General features: G+C 37.0%; 1 protein-coding gene across 1 annotated transcript; it reads left to right on the top strand.

The window, feature by feature from the left end:
• The first annotated feature begins 12,501 nt into the window (after positions 1-12,501).
• On the top strand, positions 12,502-17,413 carry LOC116247208 (cytochrome b561 and DOMON domain-containing protein At3g07570-like). Its single transcript, XM_031619233.2, has 4 exons — positions 12,502-13,182; positions 14,168-14,561; positions 16,564-16,847; positions 17,011-17,413. The coding sequence occupies exons 1-4, from the start codon at positions 13,021-13,023 to the stop codon at positions 17,236-17,238; spliced, it is 1,068 nt and encodes a 355-aa protein (XP_031475093.1). The 5' UTR covers positions 12,502-13,020; the 3' UTR covers positions 17,239-17,413.
• Positions 17,414-20,439: the final 3,026 nt, after the last annotated feature.

The following is a 20,439-nucleotide window of genomic DNA, read 5'->3' as shown; positions in this document are numbered from 1 at the left end:
CTTGCACTATTTGGGCTAGAGATCTATCATATGTTGTTTGATTCTGGTAGGCGCGGTGCCGCTACGTCATAAATGGTGGGCTATAATACCTAAATGAAAGGGTACACCACTATCATCGCTGATGCCGTTGTTGCCTAAAACCCTGAAAAGAGAGGGATTGGAGGTAGGGGTGAACACGGGCCGAGTCGAGCCTGAGTTCAGACAGCTCGAGCTCCGCTCGACTAATGAAACCTCCAGCTCGACTCGACTTGAGCTTGAGAATAACTCAACGGAAGCAGCTCGAGCTCGACTTGGCAGTCACATGTTCAGCTCAAGCTCGACTCGACTCAATTAAGGCCCGACAAACTCGTTCTAATAGAACTGATATTCATCGTTACTTGTTGAGATCGAACTCGACTCGATTAAGGCTTGACAAACTCATTTGAATATAATGGATATTTATCGTTACGTGTTGAACTCAAACTCGACTCGATTAAGGCTCCACAAACTCGTAAACTCATTTGAATATGTTGATTTGATTAAGGGCTGGAGTTCAACTCGATGGTTATGTGTTGACCTTGAACTCACCTCGATTATTTGAACGAACCGACTCCTAAACTCGAGCTCGACTCGTTAAGCAAATGACTACGCTCGAACTCGTTCACGAGCCGAGCTTTAATGACTCGAGCTCGAGTAGCTCGATTCATTGTTGACTCCTAATTGGAAGGTTCTTCAAGCCTCCTTTTTGGGAACTTTGGTAAATTGGTGAATCATATCATGTCCGGGTCCAAAATGATATCACATGGATCTGTGATTTTTTTACACGAAGGGACAGGTCCAACAATTGCACGAGCCAACTGGGGTCAGCTTCCAACCAACACTGAACCGATCCATTCCCAACCAAACCAAAACGAGAAAAGTTGACCCTGCTAACTGACCCGGTAATAAAGAATTAGTACAACATCACGGGTTTGGATCGGGTCAGACTATTCAATCAGATCCATCCAAACCAGAAGGCTTTGGTTGGCAACATAAGTAGAATTGGATTCACATTGGATCTGAGGGTTAGATCTGTTGCCAATGTGGTCCGTTTTTCTATCAAAAGTATAAATCTGAAACCAAAACTGATTATAGCAGATTTGGTAGTGCCTAGTCTGAACCTGGATCCGAACTATTTGTTTCCCCGTGTGAAGTCACGACTCACGACGCATGGACCTCAATTGATTTTCAATTTTTTCTAAAGAATAAATAGTGATGCTTCATAGTAAGCATCCCGCTCTTCTACTCAGGGTCCAGGGCCGCTTTGGGACGTAGGTAGGAAGCTGGACACTAGTCAATTAATACGGCACACACTCGTCGTTTTTAGTCTAAAAAAGTAGTACTTACTGGACCCGAATTGATGTCCGGCAGGGGTAGAGCCGAGGTAGGGCCCACATGGGCCTTAGCCCCACCTCAATTTTTTTTAATTTATATATAAATTTTAGAAAATTTCACTTGTTCTATATAAAAATTTTAAAAAATGATATTTTAGCCCTAATCAAAATTTAAAAACTTCAATTCGGCCCATCTCATGAAACATTTCTGGCTCTGTCCTTGATGACTAGGGATGAACGATGAGGTTAAAGCTCGGCTCGTGAACGAGTTCGAGCCAAGTCATTTGTTTAGCGAGTCGAGCTCAACTTCATGAGTCAACTCGTTCAAATAATCGAGTTGAGATCGAGCTTAAGCGTTAATTGAGTTTGTCGAACCTTAATCAAGTCGATATATTCAAATGAGTTTACGAGTTTGTCGAGCCTTAACCGAGTCAAGTTTCAGCTCAACGCTTAACGATGAATATCAATTCTATTGAAACAAGTTTGTCGAGCTTTAATCGAATCGAGCTCGAACTAAACACATAACTATCGAGTTGAGCTGGAGCCGCTTCCGTCAACTCAAGTCGTTCACCCCTACTGATGACCACACTTTTATCCGTCCACCAGTCGGACCAAGTACACCATGTCCTTTGAGGCAGTAGTGCTGCTTGGCATTCAAATCCATTATAAAAAAAGGCATTTGGCTTTCATAGCTCCGTTCCGTGGTAAACAAGAAACCAAGTTAGAGGCAGTGGATCCGGTCCATGTCCTACGCTTCGTTCTTATAAACAAAATCAAGCGTCAAGAATCCCGTTATACGCAATGGCCAATTATTGTTTTATTTAAAGGAGTATGTTTATATTTAGCTTTCAATGTAGCTCTCGTATTTATTTTATTTTTTTATATTGACTTAATTTTCCCAATAAATAAGAGTCAACTTTTGTAATTGTCCTTCTGACTCTCATTAAGATAAGAATTTTGATCAAAGAAAGGATATTGATAAGAGTATTTTTATTTTCAATGTATTTGATCAACACGCAATCACTTAATGGCTTTTTTTTTTTTTTGCAGTGGTCAACTAAAGTGAAACTTGTAAGTAAGAATATATGTCAATTGTTCATTTCTCGTTGAACAAGGAAACTTTGTTTATTTATCTATTATTAGGTAGTGTTTGATTGCAAATTTAAAAAAAAAAGATGGGTAAATTTTCCTAGGTACAACTTGGTGAGAAAAATTTGTCCGAGGGATAAAAAAAATATGGACATACATGCACCACTTTTTTCTTCATTAACAAGGAATCAATGTTTTTATTAAAAAACACCCTTTAGACGCTGTTTGACGACGGTATCTCTCATGAATTTAAACCCATAAACTTTCTGACACATATTTATGAAATACTATAAAAATTGTTTCATAAATTTGTTCATTTTGTCAAGATATGCTACTGTTTCCCCCTTAAAGAACCATTTGGGTATTGCCAACGGCCATAACCGTTGGCAAATACCACCTTGGGCCATTGGCACAACAATTGTGGCCAACGTTGGCAGTTGAGAATTCTTGAGATATAGCGGTGAGAAAATTTCCAGTAAAGATTTTTAGCGGTGATAGCCTTGAGTTGAAGAAACCACTATTTATACAATGGTTCTTTCGTGAGTATAAAAAATTCATGCAGGTCATTATTATTATAGTGTTCGATGAATCTATCTCAATATTTAGAGTAACTTTATGAAAGATAGTAATAGCCAAATGGCTCCTATATATCTTGTTTCTTCAAGTCTATGAGACTAAAAGAATGACATAAAGAGAAGAGACAAATAAAAGTGAAATAATCAAACCCTTAAACAAAGAACAAGGTAAGGATCGTGCGTGTTTTCCTCTTTTCGCATATGACTAACTTAAAAGTTTGACATTCATATATAAACATGATCAGGTTGGATTTTTATCCAATCTGGGTCGGATATCGGACTTGGATCCGAATCGAGTTTTGAAATTGCATACAAAATCCGGGATTAGATTACTAATTAAATTTTGTGATTCAGAATTGAACAGTTAATATGATATATACAATCCATTATCATATCTGCTTCGTAACTACAAATCAAAGATGAAAAGCACATCGCGTACGTCTAATTACAATAAAAGGGAGCTCTTGTCAACGAAAATTTTCTCTCCCATTAACTTCATCCCGAAGCATTCATGATAGAAGCTTCCGTTGAAACGAAGGACATAATGCAATAAAAAAATATTCGGAGAGTGTGGCTGGCACAAATACATAAACTACAAAAAGGGGGCCCTCTTTTGATATGTCAGATCCTGTCTATCAAACCCCACCTTTTTATATATATATATATATATATATATATATATATATATATATATTATTTAATGGTTAAAATTAAAAAATTATTTTTTAAAGTGAGCAAGAGGATCATCCCACCGCCCCTCCCTCATTCCCCTTATCTGGTCTTCAGCTGCATCGATGTAAGTGATAAAACGATATACATTTCAACTTGAATGTCGCGTCCTACCACTTTAGAACATAGCGATCACGAGAATCAAACTAAAGACCTGTCTTATATAGACTCTTAATCCGACCAACTATGCTATGTTTCTTAAAACTAAAAATTCTTTCTTTCAAAAAAACATTTTTAACACGAGATAAACCCTAAACTATTAAACATTATGAGCCATTGATACATCATAAAACTTGGCTATAAACATTTTTTCTCGGGCGTTGTCTTAATATATATATATATAATCCACCGCCCACGGTTTTGTGTGGGTTGAGTTATTGAATGTTAGAAAAAGTGATACGTTGGAGAGTTAATTAATTTGAAGAGGCGATAGTCAAACATTTGAAATTCTTTTTCTTTTCAATTGCGGGCTCTGAATTTGGTCAAGCGAAACATCATCCACGACTTGGCATTTCTCAATTGCGGGCTCATTCGTTGAACAATAACATTAGAAATGTGCAATTAAGTGTAAGAGATCGAAAGTCAAGCCGCATCGAAGGCGCCTTCCGTGTTACGTTACTAACACGGGAAGGTGTGTTCTCCCTTTCCGTGTTATGACGCAAACATGATAAGATATGTTCCCACCCTCTTATCAATTGGGTTCTTGGCAAATATAATGTGCAAATTTTCCAGATTCTACTCTTACTCTTGCCCTTATAGGGAGGAGACATCTTCCATTTAATATGCATGGGTATTTTGGTCATTTAAACTCGGTCCTTTGTTAGATGTCATAACATATAACCAGCTCCGGCACGAGAGTCAGAAATTTTTCATGAGGAAAGTCAAATTAATGTTTCTAAATTTTGACATGGATCGAAATATCATTTTTCAAAATTTTTATATAAAACAAATAAATTTTTATAAAATTTAAAAAATAATTAAGGTAGGGTCAACGACCATGCAGGCCCCCTGCTCGGACACGGCAACTTTTGGTTATATCATGAAGATTTGATTGCCTGTGTGAGTGTTTATTTTAAAGTTTATTTTATTGAACTCGTTGTGAAATTTAAATTAATATGTTATACTTTAATTGCTTGCAAGCACCAATTGCTAATAAATGTGGCATAGCTGTTGTTATTATTATTCCGGTGGCCGATTTCCGTGTTAGGTGATGAACTCGTATTAATTCCTTACTTTAATCACAAGAAAGGCGTTTTGCATGTGATGCGATTAACATGTGAAGACGTGTTCGCACCTTTAATGATAGGGCCACTTTTATAATTTTAACAGGATTAAATATACCAAATTTCATTTTTGCCCTCATCGGGGTGTCCGTGTCTTCCATTAAATCATCAGGGGCATTTTGGTCATTTTCACCTATAAGACATCCAATTCAAAAACACGGTCCACTTTAAAAAAAAATAATAATATCAATAATTTTCTAACTGAAGGGTGATTTTACATGTGTTATCAAAACGCTGCATATTGATAAAAAAAAGATAATTTTTGATATAAATTGACGAAAATACCTTCACAATCTGCAAAGATATCTTTTGTTGGCCCAACAAAAGGTAGTTTTTCATAAGGAGTATTATTGGCATTTTATAGTAAAAATTAATATTTCTTTTTCACAGAAATCAGGAAACGCCAGTACTACACCCATATTCACATCTTACATTTAAAATTACAGTCTAAATCGATTGGAATTCAAACTGCATTATGACATGTTATGAACGGCCTTTCAAAATGTATTTATATTATATATAGGATGATTATTTGAAAAATCGAATCTAAATAAAAATTTAAATTGAGCGTAGATGTCGTTTTTTACATCACAATCTAAATCTTATATATATATATATATATATATATATATATATATATATATATATATATAGCGTGATGCATTTGTGACCTGACGCAATAACAACATACAAGCTCTTATATCATCATGATCACAATAACTTACTTAGTCGTAACCTTACGTATTCTCCCATAATCATAGTCGTCGTCCTCTCATCATCGATTTTAATTCAACTTTTATGTAAGATTTTAGTGCCATCATCATCAAAAAAATAATAAATTATTATTATTATTTTTATTATTTCGTCGCAATTACATTTCAAGATCATGACCACAATCACGATCATCATCACTTCTCTTCTTATCATATCATTAAAAAAATCAACTTGTATGCGTGCTAGATGTTAGTGCATTCATCATGAAAATAATAATAAAAAATGATAAGTGATAATATAATAACAGTACTAAACAGTACAATCATCATCATCTTTGTTCTCCACTTAGATTCGCCATTATTCAAATTGAGAATGAGCTAATGATTTTTGTTTCTGAATTGATATTAAACATAATGTCCTGCAACCTTTCAATTCTTTATGGCAATAATTACGAAAAATTATATATAATTACACAAGCATTGGTAGTAATTACACAAGTATAATTTATTTATATATAACTACACAGGCGTTCTTATATCCTCATTTTTAAAATCCAAATCATATCCAAGTATAGATTGCCAATAAACTGGGTTTATGATAAGATACTTATCACATTGATTTAGGCATATGTTTAGTTTAATCGGTGGATGCTTTGGGAGGTCGTAAATTGTTACTGTCTAGTGCACCTATTTAAATTAAAAAAATATTTTTTAATTATAAAATAACATTTTTTTAAATATAAAATATATTTATTAAGAATAAATATTATTTAAACAAAAAAATTAAAAATATATATTTTTTAATTTATCGGGCCTAAACGGGCCGACCCGGGCCTGGCTGTCTGGCCCGGGCCCTATGGGCCGGCCTGACGCCCAACCCTAATTCACTAGACAAAATTATGGTTGCCAAATGGCTCCTGAGAGATCCAGATCCAACCAGACCATCTTCACTATTTGCTTGAAACCAAACAATCGGGCCTGTATATTGTATCCTCCCAAATCCGGATCCAGTTTCATATCCAAAGCCAAACACAAATATCCAAACCCATGATGCCCATCCATTTTATTGATCAAATTCCATATGCAATTTAAGTGTGAGTCACATTTCGGACCAGGATCTGATAGAGATATGTCCCGATTTTATCCAAATATGTGTAGGATCTTGTGCTGGTCAGGCCTGAATTCCGCATTTAAAAGAGAACTTGGATCTGAATACGATCATGTAAAATTTGAAAAAGTGCGAATGAGATCAAAATCTGGACTACTTTACTTTTAGCAGAGTCCAACCTCTCCCTAGGGTATAAGCGCTGCTTTCGATACATTCAAATGTCATATTCACTGCAGTTGAACTTGCATGTCGATAACCCATTTATTGTAGCATAGGAAGTTGATGTCTCTGACACTAGGGATGTCAATATATCTGATTTGAATCGGACAACCGACCGAACCGATCCGAAAAATCAGATATAGAAAAAAATTTAATATCCGATTAAGAAATCGGATCGGATTCGGATTCATTAAATGGCATCCGGTTGGATTCAGATACATATTCAGATCGGATTTATCATGTGTCTAATGCTCTTACATTTTGAAAATTGGCAAAATCTGGTTCAAAATTCGGATTTCGATATAAATATGAAAATCAGATTCAGATTGGATTCAGATCGTAAAATCGGTTTTCAGATTGAGATTCAGATATGACTTTCTTTATTCGAATCTGAATCCGAACATATGAATATCCGAAAAACCTGATATGATGAAGGATATATATCCGATCTGTTGACAATTCTAACTGACACCCGAAATGGAGTTTAGCCGCCTAACAGCTTCACTTCAAACCATTGCGCCAACCCCATCGAAGACACCTACACTCAAAGTTGAGTGGGAGCCTTGATTTGATGGTGGGTAAATGTGATTGATATGAACGAAGAAACATACCAATTTGAAGCTTTTAAAATCTTGTACCATACTAAATGCACCGGCGCGTCCAAAGAGAACTGATCTGATAATATATTCAATGTTTTGGAACATGACAACCACTTTGCCGTATTCAGAATTTACAAGGAAAAAAATAAAAATAAAATTTGACTTTTTGAAATGCAGTTGCGTTGCGTCTAAGCTTTCTATTATGTACTTGTCTAAGAGACGGGAATTTCTCTCTTTATTTTCCTTGTGAAAATAATTCGATCAGCCTTGCTTTGTGCTTAAGTAGAGGTCTTTTGTTTTCTTCTTCTTCTTTTTATTTACTGTGTTGTTGCTCAAGAAGAGGATAAAGGTTGGAAACAGTTCCATTTTAAAAAGAGTTTGCCTGCCTTAACAATTAAGTGATCATCCCTCGATGATATTCCTTCCAACTTTTTCGCCGTTCGTCGAAGAAAGCACCCTAGCTTAGAGTGCAATTCGTTTTATATATATATATATATATATATATATATATACACGCATAAAGAAACAGCAGAAATTCTTCCAATGCATTGCAGCGGGTGATGTGCTGTTAAAGTCTGAAATATATAATATATATATATATATATATATATATATATAGAGAGAGAGAGAGAGAGAGAGAGAGAGAGAGAGTCTTGACCTCCATCAGATAACAGCACCAGATACATTGCATTTGGTAAATGTGATGAAATATACCTTGTATGAGGCTGTATGTTGTCAGAGGCCGACGGATATCTTCGTCCAAACTCAGACATTATATATACATGAGAGAGAGAGAGAGAGAGAGAGAGAGAGAGAGGTCTTGAACCACATAAGAGAATATGTATACGCTGAAGCGACATGATAATTTTAAGAATAATTTGACAAGAAACATATATTAAGTTTTTTTTTAGTTTAACTGTGTTTGGTCAATCTTAAAAAAGTTAAAGAACTAATAAGAGAAACTTTTACAGTAGAAAAATCAACGTTTTCCACGAATACAAGTTGAATTTGAACCAGTCTTTAATCATCAACATGTTCCAATGTTGATTTTTATTCAAAATAATTTTTTAGTAAGGACTTTGGTTTTTGTTCCCTGACCCACTTGGGTGTAGTACTTTATATATAGCAAAATCTCATGGATCTTGGAATTTATGCCTGAAAAAAAACTACTGGTACCAATTAAAATTTGAGAGATGTAACAGATTTTAATGCTCATCTTACAGACTTTTGGGTGTAAAGTACTTTTCTAAAGTCAAGTTATGTGCTAAAGAAATAGATTATTAGGTGAATGAGTCAAGTGCATTTAAGAGAGAGAGAGAGAGAGAGAGAGAGAGAAGTTGATGAGGTGACAAGATATTGGGAAGATTGATAATAGTTAAGTTTGATGAGGTGACAAGAAATGGGAAGATTCGGATGCGCCCGAAGTCCTCCCCCTCTCCTTCTCCCGGCTTTTTGGGTCCAGAGTTTTATCGGTATCATGTGATCAGATTTCAACGTGCTTCAACTTAAAAATAAAGATTCAAAAACCGCCCTCTCTTCTCTGGGTCGACAGTTTGTCGATACCATGTGATGAGATCTCAATCTGCTTCAACTTACACACACCTTTCTTTCTCCTTTTATGGTATCAACTTGCCTGAGCCCGCTTGCTTAAACTATGCGTCTGGGGGCAAGAAAATGGGAAGATTGATAAAACTTTTTCAATTTGAGAAGTAGTTGGAGAAGTGCCAAATTGCAAACCTCGAAATTGAGAACCAAACAGCCACATGATTTCCTTCATTCCGCCAAGTAAATAATACAAACAAGAAATTTTTCAAGCATCCCAACAATCATGAGTGCATCTTTATATCCAGGGGCGGAGCTAAAGGAGAGCCTGCATGGGCCGTGGCTCTACCACAAGCTTTTTTTAAAAAAAAAATACATGTAAATTTTATAAAATTTTGTTTGTTTTATATAAAAATTTTGAAAAATGATATTTTGACTCTCGTCAAAATTTAGAAACTTTAATTCGACTCGTCTCACTAAATTTTTTTGGCTTTGTCCCTATCTATATCTCAAACACTATGGTATCAAGGTAACTTCTATTTTTTATTTATATAAATAATAGAAAAACGTTTTATAAAAAAATAAAACTTCATAAATCAAGATCTCAATATAATGCGGATCAAGCAATATGGAACCGATATCGATATTGGCAACTGGCATGCCGACGCCATCCGTCTGCCGGCCACGCGCCTTTTGACTAGGGATTTGATTTGATTCGATTCGTCGGCATGGCCCATCTTCCCCTTCTCAATGTGAATGCGCGTTCCTAACATAAAGAACAAATAACGAGATAATAAAATAATAATAAATGATTTTAATTCAATTTGAGTAGATGAACCTACAGATCACGTCATAAAGTTCATCTTCATCATCCGTCCATCTATCTTGCGATGGAAAAAATTGAGAAAAATTGTTAATTAAAATAAATACCCTATGTGTTTGTTTCTTTGTTTTTAGTTTCAACCAAAGATGAATGACTAAAATAAGTCCTTATGAATCTACCACCTAAGATCCTACCCACCACCAATATCTTATTCTCTATCTTTTTAACATGAATTCCTAACATCTCTTTCTGCTGGTACATTTGGGAGGAGCGCAACAACAGGGTTTTCAGGGACACTTTCTCTTCGCCAGATTCTGTGGCTCATCTTGTGCAAGGGTATGTCCAGTTTGCCATTCGGTTGAAGCGTCGCTGCCCGTCTGTGACTGGGTGACTGTGTCGCTCCGTCTTTCCTCTCTCTCTTATTTTTCTGTGCATATATTTCGTCTTCCTGCTTTTGTTTTTGCGGTTTGTTTTTGTACCTAGGGGACTTCTTGGCCTCAAATTTTGTTATATATTCTCATTTTATCGGTTCTCTTTTTTTTTTTTCTCTCTCTCTCTCTCTCTCTCTCTCTATATATATATATATATATATATATATATATATATATATATATATATATATATATATATATATATATATATATATAGAGAGAGAGAGAGAGAGAGAGAGAGAGAGAGAGAGAGATGGCGTTGAGACACGTACTTTAGTTTCTATTTTAATGAAATAATTGTTTGGCCAGCAGAGGCGATGGAGGGCTCACCTGCCGCGACTTGGGTTGTCTTCTTCTTCTTCTTAGGCGATGCTCATTTTGTTAATTGTTAATGTGCAAATGTGGTGCGCTCGTGCTCGTTGGTCAATGAAAAGCATCAAGAACAACACATTGAGAAACCAAACAAATAAAATATAGAGCGGACTCACATGAGCCGAATTCAATAAATGAACTGAGATGAATTCGTGGAAGAGGCGATTGTTCATGTCACTTTCGTTTCCTCGTTTCTTCCTCTCTATCTCTTTTTTTTAAAAAAAAAAATTTGAAAACTTTTGTTAGCTTAGAAGGAAGGGAAAGAGAAAAGTTGTTAAGGATGTAAAGAATATGGATTTTGCTTTTTACTGTATTCGAATAAATATATTAGGAGCAAGGCATTTGATTGCCCTTCATTTAAAGTCTACATGATTTGAGATCTATGGATTTAACATCAGACCCTTTCCCCCTCTAATCTTAGATCTGCCACTTTTTTCAATCCATGAAGGTGCTTTTGTTTCACTGCAGATTTGACATCCATAGTGATATGAGATTCTTAGGATTTCAGATTCATAGATTTAAGATGGAACCCTTCCCTGATTCGATCTTAAATCAGTGACTTTTAATATGCAACGTGGACTTAAGATCCAGATTACAGATATCCTTAATTTGTTTAAATTGAGGATTTTGAGAAGCACATTTTTTAATGCAGTCTTATGTCTAACATTTAAGGTTATCAAAGGCAACCTATAAGAATTTTAAGTGTGGATTTAAGTCTAACCCTAGATCTTTAGTTTGATGCATTGTCACAAAAAATGTGTTTTTTTTAAAAAAAAATGTATAACATGCAAAAAATAAGTAAGCCATAAAAACGGCAATTAGATGCGCCTTTTTAAATAAAACTCCATAAAAATAAACAACACTCATTATACTTGTTTTTTTTGCGCTTTTTCATATTATTATTATTTTTATAATTTTTAAGATTTATTAAATATTTTAAATTTTTTAAAAATTTGCTGAGATATTCTTGAAATATAAAGCTTTGGTGTGTTATACCCAAAAATTTCTTACCGTATAATACAGATACAAGATATATATGCGACAATGGTTTGATGAACCGTTAATTTTATCACAAATCTTTTTGTCACATTTACAAAAAAGCTTTGGGTAGCTGTCAAACGTCAAAATGTGAGACTCATTCCAAATTTGAATCTGACTTGCAATCCAATGTGAATCTCTTTATTATTCATAAACTTTGAAGTCCAATTGACAATGGGAGATTCTTGAAAAACTTCAAGCCCACCATCTTGATAGTTGGGAGAAAAAAGAACAGCAGGCACCAAAAGTCACAACAATCCCTGAGTTGCAGCGACAGGAGTCAGAGATCGGCGACCAAAGATCAGTGTCTGGGCAAAGGATCTTCCAGCTTTGAACAGTTAGTACAGAAGAACTGAATAATAAAGGGACAGGGTTGGTGGGTTTTGTTTTTGTTATTCTTATTTGGTGTGGGAACTGTGGAGGAAGATGTCATGTAGCTGAAAGCTGGTAGTGGAAGATTGAAAAGCAAGTGAAGAGAGGAGTTAAATAAATGAAACAAATGAAGTGCAGCAAAACTCAACATGTGAGGAGAGAGACAGTGGCGTCAACCAACCCCAACTAATAGAAAATGTTATAATATATATATATATATATATATATGGAGAGGGCATGGCCTTCCCTACAAAACCCTCCTTCCTTTCAGAGAAAGACTCCATTGCCGTCCACTTCTATATCTTCTCTCATTCAAACAGATTCTTTCAATACACAGAGGAAGAGAGAGGGAGGGAGAGAGAAGAGGGGAGGCATTGGGGTTGTTCCATTTAGAGTTATCAGCATTTCTGATCAGAGAGACGGAGGGAGTCGTTTAGTTTTAAGGGCTATTAGCATTGATAGAGGTTCTTAGATCGAGAGACAGTAGCATTGATAGAGGTTCTTAGATCGAGAGACAGCCAGAGAGAGAGGCACTTGAGTTTCTCCCATTTAGAGCTACCAGGATTTCTGATCGGAGGGACAGAGAGAGGTGTTTACTGTTTAGTTTCTCCATTTAAGGGCTGCCCACATTTCAGAATCTTAGATCGAGAGAGAGAGAGAGGCATTTGAGTTTGTGCCATAGTGCTATCGGCATTTCTGATCAGAGAGACAGAGAGGCGCCATTAGTTTCATCGTTTAAGGGCCGTTGGCATTTCTGACTCAGAGAGAGAGAGAGATGAGGAATCTTGTATTCTTACTGCCATTGATGCTCTGCTTCTTGTCGGTGAAGTCACAGGAGACGTGCAGCTCCAACCTTGCGCTCTCGGAGTTGGCCTCCTACAACCTCGCATCCTTCCGCTGTGCCTCCGTCTGGGGCGGCCAGAACTTCATTCTCAGAGTAAGCAAAATCCCTTCTTTTCGGCCGCCTTTTCTCTTTCTTCTCCTCGGTCGACGGAGGACAGGCACTCCCCGACCACGCGCAGCTGGCGTTCAGCCCGCGGTTTTACGTCCCTTGCTGTTCGCCCAGTCTCCGGCGATACGCCGGTTTCCGGCAATAAACCCAGAGTTTGACTTTACACCAGTAGTGTGGCCTTTGTGAGTTTTGAACTCGTGATGTCTTTCTCAACGTGATAGTTCTCTTGTCTTCAGTGCCATCTTGCAACTATGGAATCAATCGGATTCATTATATCGGATCCATGATCCAACTTTGAATCCATTTGGTCAGGTCTTCTAAATAAATACTGATATGTTTATTAGGCAGTTTTTGAATTTAGTTTTAGTTTCTAAATTGAATAAAACAGAATGGGGCAAAGAGACTTTGTCATTCGCCTGGTGGTGGAGTAATATGTTTGTTTGGTTTATAGTCCATACTTACGGAGAACTCGTTTTTTAGAAATAAAAACACAAAAAAAAAATGCGAGAAATTGAATGACCATTTAAAACTTCAAAAAAACACATTTTTTGAAAAAAAAAACAAAAAAATTGTTTTTAACGTTTTTTTTTTTCACTTTTCTCTTTTTTCAGTTTTGGTTTTATTTTTTATTTTTTATTTGTTGCAAATGTACTTTTTAGTTTTTATTTTCTGATGTTTGTGTTATTAGTTTTCCATTCATTTTATTTTTTTCTCATTTTTAGTTTTTTATTTTTTTTTAAGTTTGTTGTATTATATTCGAGAAAAACCTAACCGTTTAAAACTCTATATGCTTATACAAAGGGTTTTAGGGTTTCAGTGACAAGGAGAAAACCCTAGCACAGACGAATAAGATGCCGAAACCCTCTCACCTTTCCCCCTTGGCCCTAAAGTGAAAGCTGTCTCCTTTTTAGGTACCAATAACTTTGACTTTTGAGTCGGTCCATATCTAACTGGGAGTTTGCCTATGTAGTACAATCAAACCGGACCGAGCCTATGGACCTTTGTATTGTCGGCGCCGAACACGAATGCCTGGGTCGGGATGGGTTTCTCCAAGACTAGAAGAATGGGAGGTGCGAGTGCGATCATAGGCTGGCCAGCGGCAAGCGGCGGCGGTGTGATCAAGCAATACATGTTGAGTGGGTACAGCACGGACAAGGTCCTGCCGGACCAAGGAAGCCTGAGCCTAGCCAACTCGACCATCGTTTCCAAGTCAAGTAGGCTCTATCTGGCGTTCCAGTTGAAGGTGGACACACCCTTATCAGGGATTATCTACGCGGTGGGTCCCGACGGCGCGATCCCCTCATCCAATAGCCTTCTTCAGGAGCACGTCGCTTACACATCCGCTAGCCTTGACTACACAACAGGTAAGCTTCAAGGCCTCCACCCATTAATGAAGTTGACAACTATGAAGTATACATTATTCTCTTCTATTCTTCTTCTTCAATATCTACCAAACTTATAGTGAAAAAGTTGGTATTAAAATATGAGAAATATATATGTATGATCTTGTCCTTGCTCAAGAAACATGCACAACTCCAAAGATTCCAATGGTGAAGTGGAGATGAAGTTCATAGCACGTTGTTCTCATAGAGTGTCTCAAAGAAAAATGTGGGTGACTTTTTGAAAGGAGGAAAGAAAGAAATTCATGCTTTAATTTCCTTTACATTAGGAGCTTGAGAAAAGGTAAACATCATGCCAACCAATTCGTTGCAATAGAAATTTTTGAAATTTCAGCTTGTTTTACTATGTTACTTGATGTTAAGCATCTTAAGTTTGATAGCATAATAACAAATAAGGTTTCGAAGTTTTAAACCGTAAGGTTTTTCTGAAGTATAATACGGTGAGCTTGAAAAAAACAGAAAAAAAAAGATAAGTTTTTAAAAATTTAAAAAACTAAAAATGAGATAAAAATAAAATAAGTGAGAAACTAATACCACAAACTTCAAAAGATAAGTAGATTTGCAACAAATAAAAAATAAAAAATAAAAAAAAATGTTTGACATTAAAAAACTGAAAAAAATGAAAACTGAAACAACGCAAAAAAAACTGTTAAAAACACATTTTTTCGTTTTTAACGTTTTTTTTCAAAAAACATGTTTTTTTTAGTTTCAAACGGCTAGTTAATTTATCTCATTTTTTTCATATTGTTTTCGAAAAAAAAAAGTGATTTATGTGACTATAATTGATAGTTAGGTAGATCTGCTAGGGGTTTAACCCCATTTCTTTTTGAAAAGAAGAAGAAGAAAGAAAATGTTTAAAACCTATTGCTTGGCCAATTAGACCATGTTCTTGCTTCTTGGGAGGTAGCCATGGAAATTTGACAACAAAAGGAGACCCATGTGCTAATTCAAAGGAATATATATCTATATATATAATAGAGATAGCTGCCAAGCACTTGCTTCCTGTGATGTAGCCATGACATGTTGAGCATGTGACTCTGCTCAATCAACTGTAGCCTTTACCAGCTCTAATTTCCTGCAGAAAACCACATGCCCAGCCAAGCACAACAAAAGATTTCTCCTCCTTACCCTTTGGCCTAACTATTCTGGTGATGTCAAAGTGGTTACACCAAACAGCTACCTATTAATGCCCTGAAAATTTTTGACTTCCTAACATAACTCCAAGAAATGTGCCTGGATACCTCGTCTGTAAGTCACCTAACCCTAGAAATTTCTAGTTAAGAGGCATGAATACTTTAAATTTTAAACTTTGAGGGGGTACCTACCCATATGTTAATAAATAAAAAGTAATGAGGTATCAATTTATAAATTACGCAATGAGCGCCAGCTGGTGTGGGCAATTGCCCACACATGCCTCTACCACTGCTGAGCTGGTAAGTGATCCTATTGACATAAATGTATGGTTTAAATGTGCTTAAAACTTTGTAATTCTGATTTGGGATTTTTTTTTTCTTTTGGCATAACATAATTTAGGTGTAAGAAACCTCACTGGTTGTTTTCTGGTCATACGTGGATAGCCCTGTGCCCTGTGGGGAAGACTAAAAGTTCAGTAGTAATCAGGTGGAAACGAACTTGGTACAGCCAGAAGTGGCAAAATGTTCAATATAGATTAGAGCAATTTGTAGATATTGACCTTAACTGTACTAGCACTCCTCAAATCAAGCATTTCACGACTTCTTAGCAAGATTTCTTCTGTTAACAGAACTACCACTTTAAGGTTGGAAGCCTACCTTAGCTATAGTTACCTCTTCAATAGTGTAAAACTCTGAAACCAATCACTGTTGAATTCTGGAAAAGTATTGATTCAACGAAGCATGCAGTCTGTTTGATGCACTTTATAACTGCGAACAAAAAATGAAGATGAAAACCTCAGACAATCACTTGCCATTTTGATATGGTTTTGCAGGGCAAACTTCTGGTGGGGCGACATCTTCACCACTGAAGACAAGCCATGGACTGCTCAATATGTTCGCGTGGTGCATAATTATACCACTGGGGATCATAGCAGCAAGATACTGCAAGTCCTGCGATCCAGCATGGTTCTACACCCACCTTGCTCTCCAGATAACCGGTTTTGCGCTTGCGATTGCCGGAATTGTAACCGGGATCAGTCTCGAAGATCAAGTCGGACAAGATGTCGATGATCACAAGGCCCTCGGATTCGTAGTTCTTGCTATGGGATGCTTACAGGTGACACAGCAGGCTTAGCAACTCCTTCCATAGTTTCAACTCCTCCTGCATTAAACAACATGGCCACACCAATTAAACCTGTTTTGGAGTTGGTTATGGCATCTATATGCAGAGCACTATTTACTTCTCAGTTCTTACTGCCTTCTCTTTTCGTTTTTCGTAGGTAACTGCACTATTGGCTCGACCAGACAAATCTTCAAAGGTAAGGAAGTACTGGAACTGGTACCACCACTGGGTTGGGAGGATTGCAATCGCCATTGGTATTGGTAACACCTTCTATGGAATCTCACTGGGAGGGGATGGTTCATGGAACATAGGCCTGGGCATTGCTATTGGCGTCTTGGGCCTGACAGCCATGATCATGGAAGTCAGAAAGCGCATGAGAAAATGATGATGGAAAGGTTTATTTCTGTGTTCCTTCCATCTATTCCTCACCACCACCATCTTCCATCGTCCTCACTTTTTCCATCAGACTTTGCTTGTCACTTTTTTGTATTGTTTTTTTCTCTTTTTTCAGACCTTTTTGTACCATCTTTTTGCCGATTAACACCATTAGTTTTGCTGTACTTTGAGCAACTTGAGTTGGTGCCTGCTGTGCTTCTTGGGAGTTGGGACTGGCAAGTGGAGTTGGGAGTAGCAAATGAGCACCATAATCTATGTGTTCACGTGAACGATTAGGTACCAAGACAAAGTTATAAGAAAACTATATGATATGTAGTGGTTCAAAGCTTCGGCGTGGCCACTAGTCATAATATAAAACAAGCAGCCGTGGCCAACTTGTGCTGCTTAACTCTCCAGTTCCAAACTTGTGGAAAAGAAAACCTGTTCCTAATCTGATGAAATACACCAGAGAGTCACTTAACGCAACGCCTCAGTTCGAGTCTCAAAGAGGGCAAGGGAGAATATTTCGAAAAGATTGATCCCCTTTCCCCAACCCTTCTGCTTTAGGGCTACTTCAGGACTTGGGTAAAGAGTGAGACACTCAACTAAGCGTCACGCACACACCGTTTAGCACCAAGGGAAATCAAACCTACTTTCACCGATCTGACGAACTTGAGTTGGTGCCTGCTGTGCTTCTTGGGACTGGCAAGTCAGAGTCTGATCTTAACTATATACTTCCTAGTTCAAACAGGGTGGAAGGTATCTATTTTCTCTATAAAACAGATAGAATTCTCAAGGCACTCTTATGTCAGCTGTAAAACTGGAAAAGACTTAGGTTATTGAATAGCGGAGAATATCATCCCTCTTAGGCTATTGAATCCAAAGCATTCGCAAGAGCTTGGTTAGAAGCTAAGGCCTTCGAGTTCCCATATCCTCTCCCGTTTAATATCCAGTTTTGTAACACATGTTCCAGAGGAGATTTCCAAAGACCCAAAATCATAATCTTCTTCGACTCCAAATCCCATAAAAGAAAAACAAGAACCGGTGAAGCACCAAAACAAACTGTCAAACACGGAAATTGCACCTACGCCAATTACCATCAGTGTCACGGGCTGACTCCTTCGATCTATGCGGCAGAGTTTGCAAAACAAAGCAAAGGACTGTACAAACTCTCAGACACATGGAAACAATCGGAATCCTAAGCTTTAATTTAAAATAAAATTTTGATTGTAGTTTCAACCACATATATTTGTAATCCAACCGTGACTAACCCGTTTATCATTGTTGCAATATAAAATAACAATAACAATAACCGATGCAACCCAAAACCCCCGATGGAGGGGAATAAGGGAGCGGGCCTCAAGCCCTCCTTTCCAGACGGTGGGGTAACCTCCCATCGTGGAAAGAAAATAACAATAACATTAGTATTAATAAAAATAGTCTTACCTTTAAACCTCAAGGAGGAAACCTTAGGGCACGTATAATCTGATACCTTCGTTAACTTTTATCGTGACCGAGTTTAATATCAACTTGAGCTCTATGCATCAGATTGTCCCAGATCCAACCCATTTTGCAACCTTAGGCAGAAAGGCTTGGGACAAATCTGCCAAACATTGGATGCCCAACCACTAGGCATATCACGACCGTCGGAAGATGGGAAGAAAACGATTTCTCACGGTGAAAGTCATGAACCTGTGGAGCCAGAAAATTAGGGAGAAAGGATCGGCTTGCCATGTAACTCCGGAAATTTTATACATTAAATATCATATTTTACGTCCCTTTAAAAAATTGAAGGCACGGGTGTAATCGTCATAATTCAAAGTTCAAAGCCTATAAATGCGTTGCGTTATTCAATTTTTCTTTTTTAATAAAATCTCCTTTGCTCGTCAAAGCCAATGGATCTAAAAACTAGAGTTATGGACCCTTTTTATGAAAATAAAATACATAGGCGTAAAATTTTAAAACAGCAGCTAAAAAGATTATTTGTAGAATGTAGTTGTATAACAAGTTCGCTTTAGCTTTAAGTTCACACTTACCCAGCATGAACCTGTATGGAAAAATAGGGCTCTGAAAAGGGAAACAAAAAAACTTTTCTTCCTTACAACAAATGATCCACTAATTCCTAAATGACCTGACCTATAGGGAAATCACAATTCATCCTTTTGACGATAAATGATCTGCTTGTCCCGGAATGACGCCCCAATAGGAAAATCCCGATTTATGGGTCTTTCAATACGATCACACCAACACAATCACAGTAATTTCAGACACCCACCATGGAGATTTAACTTGGTTCTACGCTTAGTACCTACATCAGCGAGCATCCCCACCACTTACCAATTGTCCCCTGGCGTTGTGGGGAAACCCCAAGATAGGACGTCAAGGGTTCGAGGACTCGTATAAAACAGAAGCATCCAAGAGCATTCCCATTACTTGATAATGGAGAGGACAGAGTTCACCATACAACTCGATAATCGACAATGATGGGAGGATAGTATCCACTATTAAACGTCCTCATGTTTTCAACCATTTCCTCAGATAACAATAAAAAAGAAAACCGCCTTTGGATGGGAAAACCTAGTGGAACTGGCTCATTATTTTCATAAGGTTAAGAATATAAAATGGTAATTCATTGGGAGGCACCCCATTGATAAATGTAATGTTCACAAATTCCAAAAAGAAGCCAAACGTCATAGTAGACGTTAGTCAAAATTCGCCTAATATTGCAGTTTTTTTGTCAAAATGTACTGTGGAACAGGATTGGCCATTAACTTTCTACAACCGAATCCACTATTTCTCTCTCTATCTATCCCCCAACCCTTTCCCCCCACATACATGCACAGGCACACATTAAAAATACTCTAACTAAGGCATCGCGTTCGGGGTTTTATGCCAAAAGCAATTTCCCCCAAGTAAACATTAACAAAAAACAACACATGCAAGCTGAAAGTAATGTAGGGACCTAGTAGCATATTCTTAATGGGGCATGTTTGATAGGTCAAGTAATGTCACGGGAAAGTTCAAATCAAACCTAAAAGCGACAAAAACATTTACTAAGATGCACTTATTTTGCATTAAACAGGATGAGATTTATCTTTACATGTTAAGAGATACATAGTATTTAGTGAAGCTCAATAGAATCCAATTTAAAAAGTAGACACTTGTTATGATACTGTGAATAAGTTTTGACCTTCATAAATGGAAATAGATC

This window comes from Nymphaea colorata, chromosome 2, assembly GCF_008831285.2.
Source record: "Nymphaea colorata isolate Beijing-Zhang1983 chromosome 2, ASM883128v2, whole genome shotgun sequence".
In the NCBI taxonomy this organism is placed as follows: Eukaryota; Viridiplantae; Streptophyta; class Magnoliopsida; order Nymphaeales; family Nymphaeaceae; genus Nymphaea; species Nymphaea colorata.
Note: the sequence above shows the minus strand (reverse complement) of the source record. Positions and strands in the feature narration are given on the sequence as shown.